Here is a 19503-nt window from a genome sequence, read left to right on the forward strand (position 1 = left end):
TGGGGTGCCGCTATATTTTACGTCACGTGCCGTTTTGCGGTACCTGAAGTTTGGCAGTAGAGCACCTCCACGCTTGCAGGACTGCTCGCAACTTCCCCACTGGAAACAAACAAAGCAAACAAACATTTTTTCAACAGCCACAGAGGATGAAAGGTGCCAAGTATTACCTTAGCACTATTTTAGTGCATGAATGACAGTGTGATTGATGGAAGCATAGGCGCGGATGGCACGTATTTGAGGGTGGGGAGGGGGCACCATTATTTTAGAATGAGGTTTGAATCTAGAATCTGTGTGAGTCTAATGTGTGTTTCTATGTGTATTGTTTTAGTTACACTAGATCATACTAATGTTACCACTCACAGTTTAGTGTTAATGAGGGTCTCGGTGGCATTGGGATTTGGGAGGTCAGAGGTCAAATAGAATTAAAGATATGTTTTGCCAAGGAGGTTGGTTTTGCCCAGAAATCTGGTACTAGTATGTAGTAGAATTGAAAGGGAGAAGTTTATCACTAACAAGCAATTTTCTTTATTTTCTCAGTCATTTACAGCTTTACAGGAACCTTTTCAGTCACAGCAGATCTAGATCTATGTGAATCCCAAACCCACTTCTAACCGAGGAACCATGAATGTGACAGACCTTTTCTCCGCTGCATCAAATGGCGACTGTAACAAGATCCGCTCCCTGCTAGATGAAGGGATGGATGTCGGTGCAAAAGATGGCGATGGCTTTACAGCACTGCATCATGCCACGAAAGCAGGGCACTGTCCCGCCATGGAGCTGTTGTTGGACCAAGGGGCAGACATCGATGTAGACGGCAGGCACGGTCGGGAACCTGGCAAGACAGGCCTGACTGCACTTCACCTGGCTGCGATGAACAGTGACTGTGCTGCAATCGCCCTCCTTCTAGACCGAGGTGCAAACTTGGAACCAAGGAACATGTATTATCAGACGGCGTTACATTTTGCTGCAAGCAGAGGTGACTGTGACCATGTCGGTCTGTTGCTAGAATGGAGCATGGGCTGCGGAACTTTGGAAGTCCGACGTCAGCTGTCTGCAGGTCTTCAACAAAGCTCTCTCTCTACAGAAGGAGGCCGTTGTGACGCCATCGCACTCCTGTTAGACCGAGGAGCAGATATAGCTGCTCTTGATGATGCTGGCAACACTCCGCTACATTACGCTGCCATGGAAGGGAACAATAAAGCCATTCTCCTTCTGTTGGACAGAGGTGCAGACCTTTATAAAGAGAATGAATTTGGTCACTTTCTGCTTCACATGGCAGCATTTGGTGGACATAACAACACCGTCAATTTGCTGTTAGATCGTGGTATGGACGTGAATATCACTATAGACCATGCGAGCACAGCACTTTATATAGCCGCACAATACGGTCACCATGAAACGTTCAGGTTGCTGTGTTCTCGCGGCGCCGATCTAGGTATAAAGGACGAGTCCGACATTGGGGAGATGACTCCTTTGTTAGAGGCTGCTGAGAATGGGCACTGCAATGTTATCGACGTTGCCTTAACATTTGGTGCCACGTTAGCTGAAAGGAATAGTACAGGCAGCACAGCGCTTCATTTGGCTGTTCAGTACGGTGGGCTTGACACTGTGACTCACCTCCTGAGTCTACCTGGGGTACAGGTGAATGCAAGAGACAGTCAAGGTGAGACATCGCTTCATGAAGTCGTCAAGTGGACACGCTGCCACCAGGTAGAAATGACAGAAGCACTCCTGATGGCGGGCGCAGACTGTAGCATTAAAGATGTTGACGATCAGACGCCAAGTGATCTGGCGCCAAAGGGTACAGATATTCACAAAAGTTTGCTGTATCATCAAAAACATTACCCAAATCTGAAAAGGGCCTGCCGAGCAAAGATCCTCAGTATTCTTGGTAAGACTAGACAGGAGGAAATCTGCCAGTTTGGAATACCGCAAGAGCTGAAGGACTTCCTGTTGTTCAAAAGTATCAACTAGTGCTGTACTTGTAGTAGTTTTTCATTACATTGGATACATTCCCAAAAGCAATGTGTGATTGTAACACATCAGTTCTTTTGTTGGTTGGTGTGTTGATTCCAAAATAGAATGACAGTCAGACTACTACATGGAGCTCCGGAGGTTAAGTCTTTTGCCCGTAGGGTTTAAATCTTTAATTGGGAAAGACCTGGAGACGGCAACTCTCTGTGCATCTAGAAATGTCGCAAAGACAGATAGATTTTATTTGTGAAATTCTACCTCTATTTTAATGTTACAAGATAAATCTTTACACCTTTAAAGGTTAGGCACATGCTAAAGTTTGATTTAGATCAAGGGTTACAGTTGGAATTTGAAAAGGGGAAAGTCATGCTGTGTAGTACTAAATTTTGTAGTCAAATGTATTCTAAGAGTAGCACATCATATTGTTTCCTGTGCAACTACCATCCTCCATGTTGAGCTATATGATATATCATTAAAGATGGCCTTTCAAAGTTAAGAATGCCATCACGCTTGTTGTTTTGTGCTCTTTATTGTTTGATAAGAACTTTGGTAAACTTTTTACAGTTTACACTTGGATGCCTCTAACGACTTCCTCCAGAGTAGGTTGAGGGTTTTGGTCGTTCTATTAACTTCCTTTACCCTCTACGTCCTATCAGAGGGACGTCACTAGCCGAATTTAGGTACTTATGGGGAGATTGCTGTAAAAAGTGTTTTTTCCAATAAGCAAAGGCACGACATCGGGACCTGTCAGGGAGGTACCTGTCAGGGATTCGAACTCAATATACCTACAAAATCTTATTGGCGAAGGTACTAATGGTATCAGTTATTTAGATGATGAAGTGACTAAGATGAAATAGGAAAAGACCAATCTTATTTCTTTAACAGACTATTCAGGCAGGACAGACAGTTTTAGGCAAACCTGGGGTGAGGAAGGTCTACCCCTGTGACTCCTTAACTACTTATCGTATGACCACCAGCTTTAAGAGGATGGTATACAAGTAAAATTGAACTATAAGAACAACTTGTGTCATCATAACGTGGTATGTCGTCATTTATGTGCTTTTATTAGCAGAAACCAAAATAGGTGAAAGACAGTGATTAGAAAGCTAAGACATTAAGTGACTGAAGGTATGCAATGAGTCAGAAAGTCTTTTCAATACCAAAATCAATTCGGTCAAGTGACATCAGTTCTGTACTCTAAAGTCAAAACTGTCACTGCTGCAATTTACAATTCTAAAAAGCTACACAATAAAGATAAATTTACAAGAGCTGTGCCTGCAGAACGGCTGTTGGCGACAAGTAATGGGGAATTACATCCAAAGTTATATTTACAGTTGTAATACAGTATCAGCAAATAAGCAAGCTAAACCCAGTAACGCTCGAGAGCCACCAAACCTAAAATCAAGCGCAGAGACATTGTGCAATTATCCAAGTCTAAAACATGACTCAGTGCTGTGGTCAGGCTTTAACAATCGGAAAAAAAACACATGACGAATAAAATATGGTGCTCTGACTAATGTGACTACATCATAGGCGCAAGTACACATGCTTGATCGATAGAAGTTGATGTACTTAGACTTTACAATCGGACTATAGAATCAGGTAAAAGATAAATAGGTAACTGTGGTGTCAGGGATGCACAGTCGAGTCTATATGTACATGTAATTTCAATTTTAATTGTATATATCAACAGCATTCAGGCTACCTTTAAATGTATGTCTGCAATGATGGTTTGTTGATAAAGAATTGAATTGGTAAATTTAGTAAATAAAACATGGTAAATTTGAATCCATACATTATACAAACACTTACTCGTCCATGTTAGATGAATAAACAAAATGTTCAACCAATCATAATGGCACCTGTACGTGACGTCAAACATACCATATATAGCTCGATCTTGGCATAGAAAGCAACAAATAACTTACTCTTATTACAAAAAAATAGCTTCAAACCAAATAGTCATACAACTTCTACACCTAATATATTGTCCTTTTACGTAATATGACGTAATGTATGTGATATTATCAGCTGATCTGTCTAAATAAGTATTTCAGTAAAACTAGAATACCAGTGGAATGCAAGTAACCTGTTGCGCTGATATACATGTAGTAACTGTTCTATACTTCTAACATGGTGATACAGAAAGTAATACTCTATGTAACTTGTAAGGGCTGGAGACTCATGCTGTCGATTTCCTCTCCAAATGTTAGCATCTCCTGTTAGGTCCACTCGGCTTTGCATCATGTTCACAGACTTGTGGCAAAACTGAAAATATAATGCAGACTTTATCAATTGTGGAGAGGTTTTTTCAAGGTATATGATCATGTCTTCTAATCTAATTATCCATTATGAGGTACTATTTGATATCCCAAGACAAATTCCCTCAGCTTCATTCATTCTATAACAGTAACCAAGCTTTTTTAGACTCATTTTTTTTTTCTAGCAGCTAATGCTGATAGGACGTCCCTATGATCAATACAGTAACACACTGTTAGCAGGTAGACATGGTGAGGTCGGCAAAAAACAATGCCATCCACATATGCCACGCTGGTAAATCAATTTTCCGTACCCAAAAGATTGGCGGAAAAGCGCAATGTTGCCCATACGGCTGACAAGTAGCTAAGGCATTGATATATCTTAACTTAAACTGTCTGTTCTCACTTTAACATATCTTTCGGCGTCTATAGACATACAATTTGGTGAAAACATTTAAGTAGAGTACCATTGAGATATGTTTGCATTGCATCGCAAGTTTCAACGTCCTCCAGTGTAGGACACCATCTTCACCTGACCGTGCTGTGCGGAGTGATATTTGTGACCAGATTGTAATGATTACTGTAAAGTAGTCCGAAAGGAATGCGGACAAGGCCCTCTAGCTGCCTGATTATTATGTAACACGGTATGCCGTATTATATTGTATCATTCAATAGACAAATTTTGACCTTCTTAATCAAGCTCGTCAGTTTTCATCGGAGGCATGGTTATGATGGACGGCGGCCCGTCGTTCCGTATGCATTGCCCACTAAGCTGTTCAACAGTACAGCCAGCCTAGAAAAATAGACATTTGTTATTTGTATGTGCTCGAAAGAAATTTGTGAAGAACACAAGTGGCTGTAGTGTGCAGCTGTGATTAAGAAATTCTATTCACCTACGTAATAAGATATATTGGATTAACGTAGATCATATGAAAATATGTAATATCAACATATATAGCACACTGAAATACCAACATGTGCACACTGAAATACCAACATGTGCACACTTTCAGAATTGTCTTGCACATATTATCCCGCGTAACGTTCAGAACAGTTGACATTTGGTAAGAAAGGGTGTGATATGAATGATAATGGACATCTTTTGTAAAGAAATTAATAAAGTACCCATGGGTCATAAAATTATATATATATACTCTTGTGTAATTGTATGTATCAATGTTTTAAGCTTATATCGGTAGTTTGCCAAGAACAAAATATTTAAACATAAATCAGCATCTGTTATATAGTTTTAAGATTTAGAAATACTTTTTTGATAACTATATACACTGAGGCATATTTTGGCCTTTACTTTATTTTGGGCAAGGGTATATTTTGTCTAGTGGCGTCGGCTGGCCGAGTAGGTAAGCCAGCGGACACTTGATTGAGGGGTCACTGGCCATGGTTAGATTTCTGGCTTTCCTAGCTAGACGTTGTGTGGTTGAGAGAGGTATTTTACACGACTTTCCTCACTCCACCCAGGTGTGAAAATGAGTACCTGACTTCGACTGGGGAGGTAAGACACCTAGGAAGAAGACGGAAGGGCTCCTTCTTCCAATTCAGTGCCATATATGCACTTGGATTAACAAGCTAATATCCCTACAGCCTCACAAAGGCTATGGGACTACAGTTACTTTTGTTATATTCTGTTTAGGGGTGTATGCCGGCCAGTTGCACTGGAGAGTCACTTACCTTCCTGTTGCCCCAGGGTCCCTTGAAGTTCAGCCATGACCATGACCCGGTGTAGCCTCCATCAGGACGGTAAAAGGTAAAGGGCACGTTCTTCCATGTGTCCCATGCCGTCCCCTTACTGGTCTCATCCTGCAGATTCTCGTTGAGGAGGATACGTAGATAAGCGTGGGTCCCAGGGGAGGGCCACAGCTTGTGCCCACCTGTAACGGTCATAAAGCTTATTAGTCCATGGGCCAAACAAGTTTGTGGTACCACCGAGAGGAACAAGTGTTATCATGATTTATTTTCTTCATCTGCATTATATTAGCATCCAAAAATGGCTTGTTTAGTAACTTTCCTGCGAGAATGTGTTATTTTTCACCGTTTCCATGGCAACCGTTATAGAAACCAGTCTAAGTTTATTTCAAGATTTTTTCAAATGTACTTGGTCTTGTATGATCTAAACGTAAAGGAATACTCATGAATTATGGTTGACAATTATCAAAACCACATTAAATAACTTCTTATAGACGATTTTGGTCATTCTATGGATTTAAGTGATGTCACCATATCACGTGATAATTCCTTCAAGCTGGACATTTGACATGGTTATCATGCATAATGATAAAGTAGAGGAATCAACCTTTTTCAAAAAAGTAAGTCACCCTTAGTCCCTCTGTTTGGTGCCAAATTGCTAGTTTGAGGGACCTGGACTATATGAGCTACTTGTTGATTGCCCCAATAAATTCATTTAAACATTTATAAGAACGTATGTATGATAACACCCATAACATTTGTATCTATATTTCATAAACATTTATATTATAATGACCAACAAACGATCTATTGGTTGGATGCTTTTTTTTACTGATTTGGTAATTATGTATTTATCATAATACGGAGCACTGTATTACCTGATAAACACAGTGTAGCATCTCATTTCTAGTCGCACATTCCGTGTCATGTAATAGATTGAAATGAAAGCAACCGCGAGTGTGCGCCAAAAACGATCATTTAGATACATGTATTTTACATGTAACCATCTATGTTACCATAAAGAATGCAAAGTCGATACCATAAGCTGAATACAAAACGGGATGTGTCCCCTCAGTCTGTATAGCCGCATCACCCTTCTTGTAAGTCTGTGACAAAGGATCCCAGTCGTAGATACCTGGACAATTAAAGAATTATTAACAATCGTTATTTTCCTAAGTACGTTATTATAATTCTAAGTATATGTTTCTCACCTCCGTGAAAACGGAGGTATCATACTAGTAATCAGTTGTGTATCTGTTTGTTAATCTGTCTTGATATGAGTCCGCACTATCCATTGCAGAGTGGCAGCCCAAGTATCCTATTACACAGGAAAAGGTGTAATAGGATACTTGGAGCATTTGCTTTGACTTTGACCCGATGTTGTAAACATGCAGCATGACTTATGGATGAGTCCACACGGGTCGTTATGGGTACCCAGCTAGAGCTTCTTACCTTCGCAAAAAAGGCTAGTTTTTCTCGATAGCGTTTCTATGTGCATCTCTTTGTGTGTTTGGCTATGTGGATAAACAGCATAACTCAAAAAGGCCTGGGTGGATTGTACTTCTATTTGGTATGTGGTCACGTCTTGATGATACCTTAAAATGATTAACATTATATTTTGGGAGCCCTTGAGATGTGCAGCGGAAGTTCCGTTTTTTATATCTCGCGTTCTGTACATGTCATGTAATTTTTGAGTGCTAGATAGCTCTTGGGGCAGAAATTGATTGGTGCAGGTTTGGGCTCCGTAGTTTTGTGGAAATGCAGGGGGCAGTTTTGTTCCAGATTTTGAAAGACCATAACTCAGGAAGCGGTTGACGGATGGTTCATGGTTTTAACACGAAATGGCCTCGGATCCTGACATATCCGGACAGGAGAAATGGGATCCGGAACCTCAGATCCGTAAGAATCCAGACAGATAAGGGGGCCGTATTGTACTAAAACAACTCAAATTTACCTTGCATGTTCAAGTGGTATGCTATCAGGGTACTATTTGCATATATAGGTTAATGTAGGTAAATTTAGTACAGTACGGTCCCCGTATCCGTCCAGATTCTCACGGATCTGAGGTTCCGGATGACGTTTCTCCTGTCCGGATTCGTCAGGATCCGATGCCATTTCATGCAGTGCCCTGGCACGTTTGGTTGCATCACAGTGTCTAATAGATAGTCTGACAATATGTGCTCACAACGTGTTTAGTAAAAGCCAGGTACCTGCAGATTCGTGAGCAGAGCGAACATAGATGCTCCGTGGATGCTTGCCCACCAGACGAACGGTCACGTGTTCCCAGTCACCCACGTGGTGCGTGAACGTCTGGTAGCCGCCGATACAAGAACCAGCAAGCCTTAATCCTGTTAAAGAAATAGTCAAAGAAGATAAAGGTCAACAGAACCTTCTCCTCTTCTCCCATTAGTGTCAAGATGTTGGTATTTTTTATAATTTGCAAGCAATAATCTTACTAAAACGATACCCATGATGCACTAATACTTTGTACTTAGATGATTTGAAAAAACACATGTCAAGAAGTAGACACTTTCAATCAACGGTTTCGGACTAATCACATTCGTCGTATAATCATCGTGCGATCGCAAACCAAGACCATTCTCGGAATAGTCGTCAATGTTTCGTACAGAATCTAGTTGTATTGTTCACCCCAAAATGACTGTCTTAGATCATTGTCGGTCGTTGGTTCAGTTATAAAATGTCTGGAAATCGGACATCAAAATCGTACAACGAATGGGAACTCTCATCCGTTACACAACAAATTATGTCATTGATTGGAAGACTCAAGGGTGTTTTTAAGACAGTGCAACTCGACGGAGCGATTTCTAATGTTAAGCAGATTTAAAGCAGTCTAGATGGTGTATACCTTCAATGCAAGGCTTTTGACAGTGCTTAAACTAAAATATTTGACAGTTTTGAGATATCTCTTTTTTGTATTACATTTTTTTCATCTACGCATCTACTGCCTTGTTGAACATAAGGACAGTAAGTTTTCTGCATCTGGCTGTTACAGGCGAGATTTGGAGGTACGTATGCGTAGAAAAGGGTTGCCAGTCAGATTATCTTACCGATGCAAACTTTCTTCGGTCCGTTGTAGGAGTAGAACATCCAGTAGAAGATGTCTGTAGTGGTCGGATTGATCCGCTTCACGACAGCGTACACAGGAGGCTGATAAGTAGGTCCGACTTCCTCCCCACTGAAGAAAGGCAGTTGGGATTCTGGATATCTCAGGGGTTGGGTGGTACTCAAGTAACAGTTCTCGGAACAGGTGGGAAGGGTCCACGGTGTGCTGGAATAAATCCGGCGGCCATCGTACACCTCGACGTGCTGGAGATGAAAGGCGACGCTGGAAGGGTTGTACTGCTCGCCCTCCGCCAGCCAAACTTTCGGTGCGTACTTGGTCACTAGTTCCTCCAGCTGGTCATCAGTGACAGGCATCACTGTAGCAAAACAGGTGAACAAAGAGTCTCTTGATGTTCTCTGGGGAGACCCATCAATATGTTATGCATACTGACAGTACGTAGCAGTAATTGTTCGCTGAATGACATGACCTGACGAAGTCCGATTAATGTGATGAGACTGATGTGCAAATTTCGTACAATATTAAAGCAGACCTATAGATGCTCCACTATCGAACTCCATTTATGCGATTGCAGTTTATCCATGTTTTGCGAACAGATATTAATAAGATTGAATCGGGGTTGAAATTTTAGCAGTTCAAAGCATGGCAGAATGTTTTTGCTTAGGGTTCACCTAGATTGTTAAAGATTAGAATTTCTTTCGTCTAAACTTATACCAATTGATTACGTTTTGATATCAATTTGACAACAATTGATCTAAAACAATTGAATAAGTATTTACTTAACGAGGGGTGAACCTGAAACCTAATCATCTTGAGAGCACATTAGATAGGAGTTTTTTACCATTACTTTTTTTGTTTAACACGTTTAGCACATCGAATGTTTGATGAATATGAACCGTAAGATAGCGTTCTTATTATGACACTATAACTTTTTGAAATGGCTTTGTCATGGACCATAAGTCGACTTTCTATTTGAAGATTAAGACACCCATAGCAACCGGATTTAATTGCAAAATTGGAACAGGATTAACATCAGCTTTATTGTTTGAAATCTTTGCAAACGACAGATAACTCTACCAACCTAAAACACAGCGGTACGTTGCCTCCAGGTACTTCTCGGTACCCTTGCAGGGGTCACCGAAAATGTCTTCTCTTGCTCTCACGGTGCACTTCTGTAAACTCTCGCAGGCGCCCCTCATGATGGACAGGCTGTTGGGAGCGCGACAGTTGGTGTTACACAGATTACAGGGCGGACAGACAGTAGCTGACGTCCGGCCCCAGTTGGCGTCATCGATGGACAGACTCTGTCCTGCTGGGCATGATAGGTGCAAGGACTTCTTCCAGCAGGCAAAGGTGGTCTCTGTGTGTCAGCGTATGATATAGGCATATAGAATTACACCTACTGGAAGGGTTTGGAGTGTGCGCCCACATAGACTCTGGACATTTATTTATTTTATTTGTTGTTTAGAAACAGAACTTACAGGCAATAGCCTCTTTCTGTTATGTCAATTGTCAATTATTTACGGATCACTTCTACATATTACGATACAAACCTGCAATATATAAATCATTGGTTCTACGCCGTTTTCAAATGTCGGTACACAGCTAGCGGCATATACAATGTCCTTTCTACTGTTAACGGTATTATTCAATTTTTCAACAGAAACTTCGGAGTCCTATATAAAACACTGTCCTTTATAAAACACTGGAAAAAATGTTAATTTCTATGCCAAGCCGATTGAGTGGTTGTTTTGATCTTCCCTACCTTTCTTGGTCGTTAAGAAGGTCTCTTGCTTCTCAGTCTTCTGGTTCTTCCTTCCAACAATGATCGTAGGTGACGAAATCTAAATGTAATAAAAACAAATTATATTTATCCTGACCTATCGTATGGAATGTGAAGTCCCCATCAATCACCTTTGATAGGTAACATTATTACCTTATGGGATAATGGTAAAACATGTTCTTTAACGAACCTGGGCAAAATTTACATGTATATTTATTAAGTGTTAACCTTTAGATAGATTATTCCTACTGTTAGTCATAGCTTAGACAAGTTCTTTGTATTTGTTAACTATTAGCAATAGTTCGACTTCCATGTGGATACGTTGCCATCCATTGTTCCAGATACAATTGTCGCGCAGTAAAGTTCTTCTACAAAAAAAAGAAAACAACTTTTTTTTATGACCTCACTGGGGGCCTCTGCCAAAGGTAATCACATGCATGCATTACTAAACTTTTCAGAATATTGGTCCGAAATAATGGCAATGTTACTTCTTGCAAAAATAAATCCAGGCACAATCATGCTCGAAGTACATTTGAAATCGAAAATATAGTAGGAAAACAAAATAATCCCAAAGACTACATTGCCTTGACCATAACCAGATGTGCATGTTCCTCAATGCACAAGGCCCCATCCAAGACTTGATACGATCTAGCATTTCATTGTTTGTCTGTTTGCTTGTTTGTTTCAGTAGTATAAAATTGTCTACAACCTTTCTTAGATTGTGTTAAGAGAAAATATTTTGAAAATAATTGTCGAAGTCATGTCTTACTCTGGTTGATGTATCAGCAACGTCTGTCAACTTCGGTTGTGTAGATGTCACCGCTGGCAATGAGTATGGCACCTTTGGCAGCGTAGATGCCGGATTTGCCAGAGAATGTGTCGTTGTAACACTGTTGGTCCATACAGGTGTGTCAGAAAAAGGAGTTTTGCCGATCAAGTGCTGAGTTTGTATGAAAAAAATTAAGATACAACAGTTAGGATTGAAATATCACCATAGTCCCAGTGTATGTTCAAGAGGTTCCTCTCTTAAGATTAAGTTATAGGTAAATGGTAAAATCGTTTCAGAAAGCGTTTTTACCCAGCCGAAGTTTCATTGACCGTCTGTCACTTCCTCGGGGAGTGACTAGTTCTACTTTGCACTGCAGCTAGGTGTCGCTGCTGCAGTGCCGACAATATGGTTCCAAACGTGACTGAGTTACATCCCCCACATCACGGTTAGTGACTGGGGTAGACTTTCTGATCAACACATCCTAGGTTTGCATATCATATTTCATATATGAGACTAACCGGTTTGGGTTCCGCTCCGTTCTCTGGTTTGACAGTGAAAAACACGACGGTTAGAAAACCGATAGCAATCACGGCTACAGCTGCAACAGCAATGATGATGCCTCGGAATAGACGGGAGTGGAGAACGGCCATGCAGCAAATCATGGGCAAAGCTAGTAAAGGTTTTAAAAAAGCATTAGAACAATTATAACAGAAATCAATGCAATTATCATACCATATATATTTAACATGGGATAAGGCTCTTTTTGTACCCCCGACAGGGACCTGTAATAGTGCTATCATGGATTTATTTCTTTTAGATCTGCGATTTTTTTTTGTATGCCAAAGTTTATTTGTATGAGAAGTTTCATATAGTCACGTGTCCATGACGTCTTTTGAATTGCCCTCTGTGACAACAGTAATAGTATGATGGTAACATCCGCAATACAGACTTGCCATTCTACATCAAGACAAATTACATTATTGCAGATCCCTAAAAAAAATCATGGTAGCACTGGTCCCTATTTCTGGTACAAAATATACATGTTGGCCGATGTTTATATGTGTATATTTGTTCTCAAAGTTCTAATTTGATTTAGTAGTTTTCGCACAGATGTACAAACAGTACCTTTGTCTTTATCTTGTGCACCAGACACATAAGTTGGGTTGTTAAGCAAGTCAAAGGCGTCCCTCTGCATCTTCTTGGGTAGTGTGCTGTCTTTCTCTTTGTCAGTTGCTTGTTCAGCATTTCCTTTGTCTAGACCTGCCTGCCGTTGGTTTGCGATGTCATCTTCGTCTATTGACTGGTACACGTGAGTGTCAGGGTCGTCAGCGTCAACGCATTCGATCTCAGCTTCTTCGCCTTTGGTAGCATTCGCCGTTTGAGCTGTGTAATTGAGTAAAAGAAAAGTAGAAGCGCAAACGGTGCCCAACACTTTGAAGCTAAGGAAGATTCCTCTATCACAACGAGGAATACATATCCAGAATTCTAATTAATAAATGCTAACATATTGAAACACTTAATTTGATACAGTAGAACATCCTGATATTACAACTAGGCATTTTTGCAGATATTGTTAAAAATATGAAGCAGACCATGCAGATGCTCTCTTTGTTTGAATGCTTGGCAATTTGTTACAGTGTGCTTGCTATGAACAAAGGGCGCCATTTTCATTAGGTAAGCAGCGGGATGTCGATTTCATTTGATAGAACAAAGATATATGCATGATGTCAATATAGTTATAAAAGGTGTTAAAACATTCTGTCCGATAATATATTTCACTTGCCAATAACGACTAAAAATCTATATTTTGTTTATTCAAATAGCCCCAAGGGGGACAAAATGTAATAAAACTTAGTTAAATTGCACCACCCACGCAAGATTGCACAATCAGCGGTATGGTTTTTTTCCTACAAACAGGTGCTCTACGATCAAACGTATCTTTTTAAAAAAAGTTCAAAGGACTTTGTCGGTAATACCTCTCATGTAATGGAATGAAAAAAGAAACGATTATCATAAAAAAATTGAAATCGCAGTTTCGTTGCCTCAGACCATTTAGTTAAAGATAAAAGACCCCTTTGTTCGAATTTTAATTCGAAAAATGGTGAGGATTGAATTTCAATGACGTTACGTATATACAGCATATTGAACATTGTCCAAAACATGTTTTGTGTTTTAAGACAGGTATGTTTGCTTGTCCCTGAAAAACACATTGCAATGAACTATGGTAGCTTCTATCCACATATTTGTATGGTCTTGACTCCAGCGTCTTTTTTCATTGACGTCCTCGTTAAATATCATCAACGATTCCCCTCAACATTTGTTAGCAGATGCAAGCTATTTCACTCTCCAAACGACCAGACAGTATATACAAGAATTGAATTTCCACCTCACCCCGTCTCGCATGAAAAAAAAAAAAAATTAGGTCATTTTGCTTCCATATGATGTCGAAGGAACCCCAAGTATACACTTTTGGCCCAGCAATTTTGACATTAATCCTAAAATAAACAAAAAAATGCCCGATGCACATATGCCAAGACCACAACCATGGCAAATAGCAGGTCATTGTGGCTTTAGTCCAGTGGAAACGCGAAATAAACATTTTGTGGGAAAATAATAGGAAGAACCTCGTCCGTAAAAAATATCCAGGGGCTGAAATTCATGAAATGAAGAAAATATTCTAGACATACCTTTTCATACCAAACTGTGTGTTATTTGGTTTTAAAGTTTGGGCAGTCAAGCCCAAAATGTTTTTATCAGCGTTAAATATTGCACACAAAAAATGAAATTTCAAGAGATTTCAATGAAATTGCCACTGTAAAACCGAAAGAGAAACATATAAGCACATTTCCCCCACTATACCTGCATACCGGGTTCCAAGTAACATGGACTAAAACAAGTGAATAAAGCGTGGAACTATTTTGATCAAAATCAAAAGGGACGACAGCAGAACACTGCAGGGAAACGTCGTCGTTCACTCTTTGGCCATGTTGATTTGATAATATGGATAACATCCTCTGGGAACTACGAAACTGATGCGTGAGTGCGATTTTGAAAAAAGTTTGGCAAAGTGTCCTTTATTATAATCTATGGGATCGGGAAGGCTAAACACATGATAAACACGCAGAGTACGGTATAGCTTTGAAATTGATTTTGGCATTCTACGACATTATAATCTAGTAAATCGTTTCCCCTTTGTTTGCCTTTTACCGCATATATTTGATTATTTTGCTGCTGCTTTTACGATTCAGTGTGGCCTAATTTTTTTTTGGACACGGACAAAAATGTATGCGTTCGCGATGTCATCCATAGAATCAAGTCAACCTGGCTTTACCTGTATTCAACATAGATGAGATAGTGAGTGAGTGAGTGAGTGAGTGAGTGAGTGAGTGAGTGAGTGAGTGAGTGAGTGAGTGAGTGAGTGAGTGAGTGAGTGAGTGAGTGAGTGAGTGAGTGAGTGAAAAAATAAGTACCTCCGTTTCCACCTTGTTTGGATGAATCACAACCGTACATCTCGTTGATAATGCCGCGACCTACAGATAAGGGAAATGCATTGATGCCGTCTATACCGGCTGCTCCCACCTCTTCATTCTTCTGAGAGCCAGTCTGTTGTGGTTTGTCGATATCTTCTCTCCTAACAGACGTGAATCCTGCTTTGGTTTCCATACCTGTTTATATTATGAGACCCAGATTAGAAGCATTAATCAACAGCCAGCGTGAGTGTGCGCACATCTACAAGTAATCGGTAGTGTCTATATGTATAACATTGTCTAGCCCATATCATTGAGGACCAAAATTACACCACTTTAGGACCAAAATTACACCACAACATTGAACCTTTAAAAGTCACTTCATCGACGAGATAGACATATGTTACATTTTTTATCAATGTTACATTTCTTACTAATATTTTAAATCCACGATACTTAGTCGATGATTGCTTAGATGAAAATGCTACATTGTCTCATGATACCAACACAAAATATCACATCACTGACATTAACATTTCAAAAGTTTTTAAAATCAAGAGCTTTCGCTTTTTTCTTAGTTTGGTTAAGACTTCAACAATGATGTTTCTATTGTTTTATAAGGACCACAGTAGAGGACAAAGAGCTAAACCCTTCCAAACCCTACAGTCATTACTTAACTTGTCTCTTCACACCTAAGATTGCACAATCATCATTTTCTGTAGAGAGATACTCTTATCGTTTCTTTTGAACATGTTCAAAGGACTTTGAGTATCGTGTACGCCCCAAAACAATTATGGTGAGCACTTTTCGAATGGAAAGTCGCGTTTTGGTGTTACAGACTACTTATTTGAAGATGAAGGACGTCTTTTGTTTTCTTTGTATGCGAGTCACGAGTGGTGGATTAGATTTAAAGGACTCCGCGTATATGAAACATATATCCAAAAACTAGATAAGGTATAGTAAAAATCTTCTTTCCATTGGTTTGTCCATACAAAAGCTTTCGTCCATATACTTTCTTTGTATTGAAACTGAGAAAACAGGAAGGAAGGAAGAAGGAGAAACACGGTAAAATCATTAGATATATTTCATTTCTACCTTTACCTAGATATTTGGGAATGACATATATAACTACCTCCATCTGCAACTTGTTTGGAGGAACCACACGAGGACATCGTGTTTATGATGCCAAGTCTTACCAACGAACCCGTTCAATTATATAAGGTTGCGACGTACCTGCAGTGACGTCCTGCCCTGAAGATGCCGGATTATGTACAACCCTGGTATCCATGCTGTGAGCCAGATGTCGTCGCTCTTCTTTCCTTATGCTCATCGTCTATCGACAAACAGAGTGGCGAGAACGCAAAAGCACAAGCATCCTACGCAAGGGCCAAGCCCAAACCACTCAATATGTCTGGCAAACAGGTAGATGAAAGCACTGCTTGAGTAACTTTTCTTGGCAATTCGTTTTAAGTATTCAAATGCAATTTACTGACTTCAGAGAATACAGGCGATTAGTTGCTAAGGAGTGGCATGCAATTTTTGTTCGGAATTCTTCAAATCTTACTGCCAGCCATACAGTACTTGTAAAACAATAGTTAAAACAGTCTGACTCTAAGCTACCAACAAGCAGAGATTCTTGTATGAGATTTTATGATTAATTCATAAGTTAACACCAGTTCAAGAAATGTTCAAATTGTTTTATATTTTTTCAATCATTGATATTTTGGTAAACTCGACAAGGGAGGACCTCGTATAGACCAGATGGGCAATGTCTCACCACAGTACTTTCAATCTGTATTTCTAAAAGCTGTACTTCGTGCTTTTATCTTATACGAAGCAAAAATACAATACAATACAATACAATACAATACAATACAATACAATACATTACAATACAATACAATACAATACATTACAATACAATACATTACAATACAATACAATACAATACAATAAATTACATTACAATACAATACAATACATTGTAATACAATACAATACAATACATTACCATACAATACAATACAATACAATACAATACAATACAATATTTAAAACCATCATCATGGTGACACTGCAGGATCGGACTTGTATACAGCTTGATGCATGGTAATGTACGACCCTTTTACATAAATGAAAATTAAGGGAAACTTTTGTGACAAAGACTAAAGCTTAGCAGCGAGGTTATATTAAGTAGCCCTGCCTGCAATATGCATAAAGATATACTTACTATTATACACAAATACACAGGTTATTGATGTCAGAACTTTCCTTCTGTTTAGATTAGAGTTATTCTGCAAAAGTGCACACGAAATCCTGAAAAATATACTCGACAAGATACTAGATTTCAAGTATTCTATCACAGTGTTGACAATGGCCAGCAATACAAACCAGATTTCACTAGTCTCTACCAGACTGACTACGCCGGCTATAGGGAGAATATTTGCCAGCGTTTCATTTGCAGGCTCCTACTCGGGCGAAATGTGATCTTCACCGTGGACTGACTCTACTGGATAACTATTCCTTTTTCTGCCGAATTCTACGATCCATACGCCCGTACTCTCTCCAAGCAGAGCATGGGTTTCGGCTGATTTTTGACGTGTTTTAGGCGTTTTTGTCGGGCTTTCTACTTTGCCATTTTTTTTTGTCTCGCCAACCCACACACACACACGCACGCACACACACACACACACACACACACACACACACACACATACATAAATACATAGACACACACGCACACATACAAAATAAGAGTGCTCAAGATGCAGAATATGCAAAGCACTAAAAGTTTATAACAAAACGACCACAGTGTCGAAAGGTGGTGTTCCATATATGCATGACCAACAAAATGGGGGATTTTCTCCCGTTTTCTCCATTGTCGATGATGACAGATATTTTGAAAGTCAGTGAAATGACTTAGTGACAATGTTTTGGCGTTGTTACACTTAATTGGAAAGTAGAGTATAATTATTTATCCTCTTTATTGATTTGAAATCAGGGAAAAACGTATGTACGGCCAACGGAAAAAAATGTTGTGTTTCTGGATACAAAACGGGAAAAAATTGTGTGTATTAGATTTCGGCCGAGGTTGATGCAACAAATACAAGTTGTAAATTATCATGTAAAACTAAAATGCATCCGGACACGGGTATTTTCATCATCGTGTTGTAATTATAAGTATATACACTGTACAAGAACAAGTATATCTATAAACTAAACAAAGAAGTACAATGTTCACTAGCCTGGAATCCAAACCTGTTATGGCTCCCGAGTCTCATATCTGCCGAGAGGAGACTCGGGAGGTACAATGTTTAAGGCTAAATTCTCACTACACATTCTCATATCTTACTGTGACAATCTGTTCGTGCCAAATACACGAAGTATGTTTTTAATGTCATCACTTAGATATCACATCAATTTTTTTATCAGTCAAAATAACACTACTGTACATAAAGCACTAAAGACTACGAGGGTGATCAATTAAGTTTTGCCTTTTGCTTCGTAACAGGCTCATTTTTTCATCAAATGAGTTGAAATGTGGCACCAATGTAAAGGCACATATCATCTTTGGGCTGATATACCTCAGTTTGTTGTTCAAATTTGCATGACAGACTGAGCTGATTTCAAACTGACCACACCCTAGTTAGTCCGTTGGAAGCAAGATCAGTTCCTCTCTGAGTCATTTACGATTACTGTAAGAAGCTGAAATTACACATGTTCAATGACGAATGTCTCTTTAGGTGACATGCCAAATTTCATTTCTGAAATCTTAATAGTCATTGTTTAACTGCTGCTAGAATGGAGTGAGGTGTGATATAACAGACGGTTGAATTCATAGCCGAATACGTAATCTGTTGATTTAAGGTTTTGTAGATTACGTCAATCAAGAGGATCAAAATTTCACTCAGTTATTGAGTGTTTAAAGACCACAAATTATGATAAGTTTCGTAGTCTACAGAAACCATTAATCAGCATAATGGTTATTCAGGACCGGCCTGACGACCGATCTGAATTCAACTCATACCTCACTCCACTCTAGAAACGAAAATAGAAAAACTGACTAGATCATAGAGATGAAAATTAGCATGTGGCTTATAGAAGTATGGCTTTTGATACATGTGCAGTTTCAGTCCCCTACAATAGCTAAAATTGGGTCAGACCAATGTTTAATTACACGGTAATTGAACCTCCCTTGTGCTGCTCTTTGCTTCCGACGGACTAACTAGGTAAGTTTGAGGTCAGTTTGAAATCAGCTCAGTCTGTCATGAAAATTTTAACAACAAACTGAGATATATCAGCCCAAAGACAATAGATGTCTTTACATTGTAGCCAAATTTCAACTCATTTGATGAAAAAATGAGCCTGTTATGAAGCAAAAGGCAAAACTTAATGGATCACCCTCGTATCACATGAATTATTCAGTCTACCACGGTGTTTCTCTTGTCTTCCCTCCTTGTCGCGAT

General features: G+C 39.5%; 1 protein-coding gene across 1 annotated transcript; it reads left to right on the forward strand.

Moving 5' to 3' along the window:
- The first annotated feature begins 41 nt into the window (after nt 1–41).
- On the forward strand, nt 42–2465 carry LOC136440740 (putative ankyrin repeat protein RF_0381). The gene is made up of 2 exons (XM_066436848.1): nt 42–153; nt 556–2465. Exon 2 carries the CDS (start codon nt 622–624, stop codon nt 1972–1974), a length of 1353 nt encoding a protein of 450 aa, XP_066292945.1. The 5' UTR covers nt 42–153; nt 556–621; the 3' UTR covers nt 1975–2465.
- The last annotated feature ends 17038 nt before the right edge of the window (nt 2466–19503 follow it).

Source organism: Branchiostoma lanceolatum, chromosome 8 (genome assembly GCF_035083965.1).
Source record: "Branchiostoma lanceolatum isolate klBraLanc5 chromosome 8, klBraLanc5.hap2, whole genome shotgun sequence".
NCBI lineage: Eukaryota > Metazoa > Chordata > Leptocardii > Amphioxiformes > Branchiostomatidae > Branchiostoma > Branchiostoma lanceolatum.